Raw genomic sequence first — 8965 nt, forward strand, 5'->3', positions numbered from 1 at the left:
AATCCCCTCTAACAACCGTGCAAAGCAAGAAAATTATGTAAGTAATGTGACAGCCCAACCCCATGCAGGCAAACAAGGATTCTAAAGCAACCAGTTAAGCCCAGTTCTTTTGGTGGCCTTCAGCACTGATGGGTTTGCTGGAAAGCAGCAAGCACAAGGCAAGTAGATCAGTGTGAACCATGCAATCTCAGAAAGCTCATTTCTCTCCCATGCACAATGCATGCCAAATCTTAAGATTCCTGCAGCATCCAGTTATGAAACTACAATAGAAGAGGAAAACAGATGGCTAAAGCCTTTTGGGAAAAAAAAAAGGGGGAAAAAAAAAGATTAAGCCTTACTTCATTTCCAAAAGAGAAATATGTGTATTTGAAAAAAGAGAACCTACTTCAGACCACACCTAATCGATATAAATGTAGGCAACTTGCCTCATGGACATGAAGCCTGTCTTCAGTTAAAGCTTCTGACCATATTAAAAGTTTAACCCTTTTAAACATCATGGCTCACTGTATTTATAAGCAGGATTTAAAAGCAAAGCAGTTGATGCAAGAAATGACAGACATTACAAACATTGTACAAAATAACATTTTTCTTCATCTCTAAAGCAACTCCTGAACACAAATCCTGTATAAAAGCCTCTATGTTTACTCTTTTCCAGCCTTTGCAAGCAGTTAGCACCTATGTTCAGGTGAGCAGCTTTCTTGCTCATAAAAGCATCCAATGAACAATGACAAGTTAGGAACTTGGCAGCCTGAATTCTCTAAGTTCAGCCATTCTCTGTGGAAAACAGTCAATATTACATTTGAAGCCTCTACTGAGTTCTTGACTTGTGAGATACCACACAACAATAAGGAAACAAAAAAGCCACCCTAAAGAGCTCATGTGTTCAGCAGTAGATGTTTCAGCAGCTCTATAAAACTGCTATCAGAGCTTCAGGTCCAAGTACTGGAACTGATCTCTGGCCCAAAGGAGAAGTTTCCTCCTCTGCTGAGCCTGAATCTCAGACAAGCCTCAACTCTCAGCTGCCAGAACAGAGGCCTCCAGCAGCTGGGCAGCCCCAGGTTACACACAAGATTCATGCCAGGCTGGCAGCTTGAACCAGGACCAACAGGAGACCTGGGCTTCTTCAAACTGTCAGCAAACCCAAAGGCACCCCAAACAGGGCCTGAAACCAGTGTTCAAGAACTGGACTGGGTTCCCTGCACAAGTCACAGCATTCCAGCTGCCAGGGATGCCCAGCACGCTCCTGCCCCACACAGCAACCCTCTGCCCTGACAGCACAGAGCAGGAAATACAGCTGTTTCTGTACGAGGCTAAGCAAAATGAATGAGGCTGACTTCTGGTTTTATTCAATGACTCTGCACTGAGGATAAGCACTGAATTAACTTCCTGGTATCACATGTGGTCCTTTCAGGCCAGGGCTGCAGTTCACTGGTGAGGCTGTGTGGAAAATCTTGAGCTGCCCCAGCTTAGTCCAAGGGTGAACGGAGGATGACACACTCCAGCACTTTCAAGCAAGCACCTTTCAAAAAAATCAACTGCTTATATGATTAATGCAAAGTACTATGTTTTTGCAGTAGCAGGAGTCACTAATCCATATTAAAGACCAAGGCTACATCTGTTTATTTATTTATTTTTAATGAAAGGTTCTAAATAAACCAACTGTTCAATTTTTCAAAGGTACTGAGCAGCCACAATAATTAGATCTGGGTCAGTGGGAGCTGCCAAAATGCCACAGAAGTGACTCAGTCCTGTTAATTATCGGAAAAATAAGGAACAGTGACAACACTGGACACTTCATCACAACCTATCTCCCCCAAACACACCACCGAGGAAAAGCAATCATTTGTGATTGGCTGTCTGTAACCATTAGTAGAGACAAGAATTAGAAATTATAGACAGGAGAAAAAGCAAGGAAAGGTTTCAGCCCAGTCTGGCCAAATGCTTAGAGATAATACAATCCTTTAAAAAAGTGAAGCAGCAGCACTACAGCAGTGGTAACTTCTCACAGTGCCAAGAGAATGCCAGGAAAAAAAAAAAAAACCCACAGGAGCTATTTTTAACATTAAGTTAAAAAAAAAACCAAAAAAAAAAAATTAAAAAACCAACCAAATCAAAAACTTCAATCAATACAAGTCCAGAGAAAACAGAGTATTAAAGCCAACCAGAAATTCACCCAACCTTGCACACCATCCACAATCAGTACAAAAATATTCTAACACACAAGTCTCTTTCTGAAGAGACAGACAAATGCAAACCTAACAGGCTCACGAAAAGGAACACAGCCTGTTTTGGTCATGCACAATCCTTGCTCACAGACACTTCTCAGTTCCAGTGTGTTTATGACTGTGTTGTCATTTACTTTAAAATATGAATGGAGCATTCTTTTCCTCCAGAAACACTGCATTGTTAAAATGCCAGTACATTAAAATAACTTACTGCTTACTACATTTCAATCAAACAAACTACAGACTACAGCACTGCCACTTAATATATATTGAGTGCTTTCAGCAAGAACACCATATGGAGTTCATTTCTTGTGTTTTGTTCTCACATGGGCCAAACTCAGAGGCAAGACTTAGATGAAGCAGTGATCCTTTGGGCATGCACAGAAACTGCATCTTCTCCAAAGCTAGGGAAAAACTTAGTTGAAGGCTCTCAAAATACAGAAATATTTAACCCTTCATTTCTATAGAAGTTGGATTTACAGCAGAAATATAGTATTTTAGGTTGCATACTTAAAGAACATTTTTTGTTAAGGTTCTCAAAATAACAGGAAGCAGAATGAAAAAGCTTACAGTCAAAGGACTTTATGAGTTATGTTTTTCCCTATTGTGATTTTTCCTAGAATTCATCCACATTTCACCACCACACTGTTCCTTTGTAATAACCAACACAAGCACTGATCTTGTGTATATTTAAACTCAAGAATGCAGAATGGAGGTTCAGAAGGACGATCTTTTTGCAAAAAATTAGTTACATATCTGAGGTTTGGAATGGCTCTCTCACTACTTCATACCCAGGCATTCTGCTAGGTGGACACTCTCAGTTATGATTAACCAATAAGCTGCCTGTTGCTAAAATAATAAGATACTTCACAAGAGAACTTTTGTGTATGACTTTTCCTTAAACCAAGGAAAGGTTAGCTGCAATTCCAATGCAAACATTCCCCTGCAGGATTTATACTTTAGTGCTGAAACATCCTGCAAATTCTCAGCAACAAGTGACTCAAAATGAAAATGAAACCTAAAACATTAAACCTCTCTTTAATGCAAACAGAACATAGTAAGAAATAAACCCAACTGCTGAAATAAACCTCATCAACTAAAATTGCTGTGGAAAACTCCTTGGCCTCTGTGGGACAGCAGATCCCATAAGATAATCAGCTTCTTTCAACTTCTATAATGTTTCCATTTGTAGTTTACTCTGTGAAAGCAAGTTCGACTTCCAGAAAAATTCCATTTCTTAAACATCCTAAGCATGAAGACAACTTGCTAAAAAAATCCAGAACGTTTAACCTGACAGTGCTCCTTTAAGACAGAGCAGTGTGCAGCCTTCCAGCATATTTGACAGAGATTTCCTACTCCAAGAGATAGAATTTAAATTTGTAGAGGCAATTACTCATAACCAGTGAAAGCAGCCAATGCATGTGCCAAACTTGCCAACAAGAAGAAAGGCCAAGTATTAGAAAGGAGGCTGCAGTTTATTACAAGGCAATTTGAACATCTCAGTCCACGAGGTCTGGAAATTATTTTCTTCTTCCCCTGACACTACATGCTCACACTAATGTGAGGAATTGTCAGTAATATCAATATTCCAAACATATAAAACAGCAGTTAAGTATTTATATAATGGAGATCTTCCCCTGACTACTTAAAAGCTGCTTCTAGTCTTGCCTAGCAGATTTATTTAAGCTCATTTTGCACAGGAAGGATGATGTGCCAGACCCACACCATTAACTGCTGTCTAGTCAGCTCCAAAGCCATCCAACTGGACCACCATGGAACAAAATTCCTGTCTGATTAAACAAACACCTTAAGGCAATTCCCAAGGACCTGCCTCTTGCCCCTTCCTGTTAAAAGACAGAACAGAAAAATGGAAAAGAAGAAAGAGAAACATGACCTCCTCAGGTAAGGAAGTCAAAACCCAAAATGGGCATCCAACCCATATGTCCCATGACCACCATGTCCAGGACTGATCTCCGATGTCCCCATCAAACCCCTCAAGTGTCAGCAGATAACCCTCAGCATCACCAAGCTGAATTGGCAGCTGGAAAAGAGCTCATGGGAAACATTTTTTAAAAAATAATAAAAACCAAACAAAAAGCCCCACTAAAAACCCAAAGCTGACAGCCAAAACCACACCAAGTCACAGATGCTAGCTAACAAATGTACCCTCCTCTTCAAGGTAAAAACAATGCCAGCCTAGAAAAATCAATAGTACAGAACAAATCCAGCAGGTCCAGGGTAACCATGCAGCAAAGCCAGCACTCACTGAGAAAGACAAGCAGCTCAGGCAGCTGCTTCTGCAATGGGCTGGCAAGAGAAGGTAAGGGGATGCAAGAGCATGCACCTACCACACAATACACAGTGAGCAACATCCTTCCTATTTCAGCACCAGCAACTTACTCCATTATTTTTTACAGCAATGTGAGCTGTTTCTTACCATTTTTTGGTGCACTCAACCATCAGTTCCTGGTAAGAGGCCACAAACTGGAACTTGGATGCATGTTTCCCAACACGCTGCAGTCTTTTCCAAACTGAAGCCATGGTGGTGAGAAATACCAGTCCCCTTACACAGCAGCAACTGCGTGAATACCAACGTAGGTTTCAAAGAGCGTGTGTGCTCGATACTAGCAGGTTTATATACAGACACAGTAAAAGGAGTGTGGGAGAAACTTGACGGGATGTCTACAATTCATATTCTGCCTCTCCCCTCCTCAGGGTAAATCCCAGTCTAGAGGAATAGCTCATCACTGGCCAGGAGCAGCATGCAGTAGCAGTAGGCAGGTAATGGAAAGGAAGTTCTCTCATGGAATCATCATTCTTCACACAGTAGATGAAGGGAAGACTGCAGGCTAGAAGACAAGACAGAGAGATGAGACAGCACTGGTTAATACAGTTCTCACTAAGTGCTGCAATTGCACGTGATCTCGTACCTTTCAAAGAACTACGAGCAACCACAAGAACACAGCCCTTTCCTGTTGTCATCCACACCCCCACCCCAACCCCAATTAAATAAATAAATAAAACTACTGCAGTAATTTCAGGAATTCAAACCACGAGACTGTTCGGAAACATATCAACATATCGTATTATCAGCAACATCATAACTGGCAACAACAACAAAAAAGGGCAGCTCAGGGCCACACCGAATCCTTGTGAAGCATCTCCGGGAAGCAGTGCAAAGTGGCTGAGGTGATGCCAACATGCACCCAGACGGAGGGACACCGGGAGATGAAGTTCTTTGTCTTGATGACAAAAGGTGTAACAGTTGTTTCCTCTAACGCACCTCCCGCTTTCATTTCTCTGTCCAAAGAGAAGGATCGGCCAAGAAGACAGAAAGGGAGTGCTGCTGCCCAAATGCCTGTGCCAGGGTGAGGAGGAGGACGAGAGAGGAGGGGGCATTTCCCGAGTCCTGGCTACCCAGGATTCCCCATCTTCCTCGCTGCATCATATTGAAATGGAAATGTCTCTCCATTCTACACTGAGCAATGATGATCAGGGAAGTGAAAAGGGAGAGGAGAAACCCAGGTGGGTCTCCTCCCTCGAAAGGAAAGCAGCATCTGCGCTGGGTGCGGAGGGAAAAGCCTCTTCATTAGAAATATAGGGAAGCACAAGCTGGCCGCAGCTGGCGAGAAGTCAGGGTAGGATGGCATCAAAGCTGGCGAGGAGGCTACCTGAAGTGGAATGGCCCCCGGGAGAGAGGGTCCCCACGGAGCCCCGGGGCGAGGAGCGCCCCGCTCCGCCTCAGCAGCCCGTGTCACCTCCGCGCCCAGCCCGCCGGGGCAGCGCCCCCCGCCCTTGGCCGGGAGCCGGAGCCGTTTAAAAATTAAAACGCCAGCGGCGGGGAGCAAGGAGGGAAGCGGCGGCCTCGGGAGCGGCGAGAGGGAACGGGCGGCTCCCCGTGCGGCACTCACCTGCCGCCGGCTCCTCGCGGGCGGCCCCGCCGGGCGGGCGCGCTGGCACCACACGGCAGGCGAGAGTCAGCGCTGCCGCTGCCCATTACTGCAGCAGCCCCGCCGCCGGCAGCGCCCTGCGGCTGTCCCCGTCCTCCCGCAGCCTCATGGCGAGCACCGCTCCCCCGCCGCTCTCCGCGCCGGCCGGGCAGACAGCGCGCGTCGCAGCGCGCCTCACGCCGCCACCATCGCCCCCCTGCCGGCGCCGCAGCCGCGCCTCACCCCGGCCCGCCGCTCCCCCGCCCCCGCCTCGGCCCCGCCCACGCCGCATCATTGGCCCTTCCGCGGGCCCTCCGCGGCCCATTGGATATTGCGCCTGTCAATCATCCCGCGCAGAGGAGGGGGGAAGTGGTGAGAGGAGGGGGCTTCGCGGATCATCTCCCGCCCCCAGCCTGCTCTGATTGGTCAGAGAGCCCTAGGAGGCGGGGCCGGCCTGAGGAGAGGCTACTCGATAGGTCAGCTCCGCCGTCTGTCAGGCCCGGCGATTGGTGGCGCTTCCTAAAGCCGCGTGGGGGCGCGGCGCGAGCAGCGGGCTGTCAGGGGAGGGGCGCGGCTGCCCTGCGGCCGCCCCCGGGACTCGCCACCGCCCCAGGGCCGGGGAGCGGCGGGAAGGGAAGGGCCGGGGAGGGAACCACTGATGCCTCCCGTGAGGCGGGCGCGGGGAGGCTGAAGGGAGCGAGCGGCCGCGGATCGAGGCGGCGGGAGGGGAGGAGGAACCGCGGCGAGGGACAGTCCCCGCGCTGGGCCCGCCTTGAGGAGGGGGCGGTCAAACGCGAGGCCTGACCCAAGTGCTGCAGCACAGGCCCCGCTGCTCCAGGGGCTCCGGAGTTCGGGTGCGGTTGGGAAATTGGTGGGAATTAAATACCGCAGGCAGGACGATGTTCCTTTGCGGACTTAACCTGCGTGCTGAGGGAACGGCACCCAGGCGGCGGGGGCTGGATGTTGTGCGCAGTTCGATGTTAAGGTGTCTGCAAGGGAGAACGGAGCAGAGAGAGGGGTGATCTCCGTGGGATGCGGCTCTGAATTCCCCGTAGCCACACTGGCAGAACGCTTCTCCTACACTGCAGTGCTATGAAGGAGGTGTGGGGACCCACATGCAAACCCTCGGTGCTGGGTTCCAACATTAATCTAAAATTAACCAGTGGCTTGCTCCGGTTCCTGCTCTTGCTGCCCACCTGCCCTCTGGACACCCGTAGTGTGTTTAAGTTTGGGATCCCAAAGCGCCATTTGCTGTAGGTGAATTCCTGAGTCAGGGTAGTGTTCTCTGGGTGCTTGCGTGATCTCTGGGAGCTAATCCTAAACCTACGAGACATCCAAGTCAGAAACTAAGCCAGCTATCAAGTGGAAGCACAGGGAAATAAAGAAGATAATGCAGTGGAGCTCTGAGAGCAGCTGTAAAATTGAAGCCTCCGGGCTTTGCAGTCCTCTGTCTTCTTTCCCATGACAAACCAAATGGAGTCCAAGCCTGATCCACAGTCTGGAAAGCTCCTTATCCCAGTGTTTTCCTCCTTTCCACTAAGCTGCCTCTCGCCGTTGTGGCATATCGCAGAGGCTGCCAGCATTCAGTGGCTGGAGTGAAAGGAGAGAAAGAATCACTGTGTGGATGGCCACAGGCCTAAGCTGAGCTAGGTTGCTTCAGAGAGGTTGAATATTTGGGCTATTGAAAAGGTCAGCCCTTCACTTATAATGTATTACTCTTCAGCCCTTACCCCAGCTGCCAGAGGGTGTGCACTTGGAGCTGTCCTGGAAGAGGCAGTGATTGTCCTTTTTTTAAAGTGTTACACTGAAATGTTGCAGACAGTTGTACTACTCATACAGATTTTCTTGGAAAATCCTTTTTTCTTTCCCCTGAATATTTTTGAAGTTAAGCAAAAAGATTTGAAGATTTTGTACATTTGTCTTAACATATCTGTCCCAGTTTTGCCGCTGATCTATACACACAAGAGTAATTCCAACACACTTGAGGGATTCATCACTGGGCTTTTTAAGTGCAGATCACCTGCTTAGGATTTGGGAAATGAGGCCAGGATTTCCAGAGCACATCAGACTGAGAACATGAAGTATGGAGCACACAAATGCTTGGTTCTGACTTGGAAAATACCAGATGGAAAACTGGCAGCTGTGAAGTGGATCAAGCAAGGCAATTTAAAACTCCAGTGGCCCTGAGGAGATCCTTGGTTCTTCATACCGGAGAAATATCAAGTAATCAGTTGTGCTGATTTTATTTCAGAAGCTGTCTTTATTCTGAGTATATAACCAAAAGTTAATCCATGAGCTTCTTTGATTTATCTCCTGAATAACGTGCAGTACCCAGCCTAATTCCTAAGACATACCTGTGACCAAGATCTTATTTTCCTCAAACTGAGATAGACATTTTCTGTCCAGTGGAATAAACACAGGGAGATCTGGTGGTTTGTTCAGTGACTTGTGTTTCAAACATCATTATTTATTAACATTTTCCATTTCCTTCATAGCTTTTGGGTTCAAGTTACGCCAGGCTGGGAGGTACACAGCATAAGGCTGCTTTTGCCTTTGTTCTGTGGGGAGAAATACAACACAGGCAATTATCGTAACAATTATCTATTTTACAGTTTTTAAGAGCAGCCATCCTCAGTTCTTGTGATTTTGGGGAAAGCCTTAGGAGATTTCAAAGGGTGAGAGGAATTACTGTGGGAGGAAGGGTGAGATCTTCAGCTGCAGATTGGAAGCTGGAGGACACCACAGCATTCTTAGGTTATTGGACTGAGTCTTGCAACAGACCAACTCAAAAGCTCTTGTGACTTCTGCTGG

The 8965-nt window shown here is 47.2% G+C and overlaps 1 protein-coding gene across 7 annotated transcripts in view; it reads right to left on the reverse strand.

Moving 5' to 3' along the window:
• EHBP1 (EH domain binding protein 1) overlaps positions 1-6370 on the reverse strand; it is a 206213-nt gene extending 199843 nt beyond the window's left edge. For all 7 annotated transcript variants that reach the window (XM_084202227.1, XM_084202226.1, XM_084202225.1 and 4 more), the window contains exons 1-2: positions 6137-6370; positions 4663-5074 (exon numbers count right to left, since the gene is read on the reverse strand). In XM_084202227.1, the coding sequence (XP_084058353.1) occupies positions 4663-4766 (104 nt within the window). In that variant the 5' untranslated portion in view covers positions 4767-5074; positions 6137-6370. The remainder of the gene's footprint in view (positions 1-4662; positions 5075-6136) is intronic.
• Between the last annotated feature and the right edge of the window lie 2595 nt (positions 6371-8965).

This window comes from Fringilla coelebs (assembly GCF_963513975.1).
Source record: "Fringilla coelebs genome assembly, chromosome: 3".
Classification (NCBI taxonomy): domain Eukaryota; kingdom Metazoa; phylum Chordata; class Aves; order Passeriformes; family Fringillidae; genus Fringilla; species Fringilla coelebs.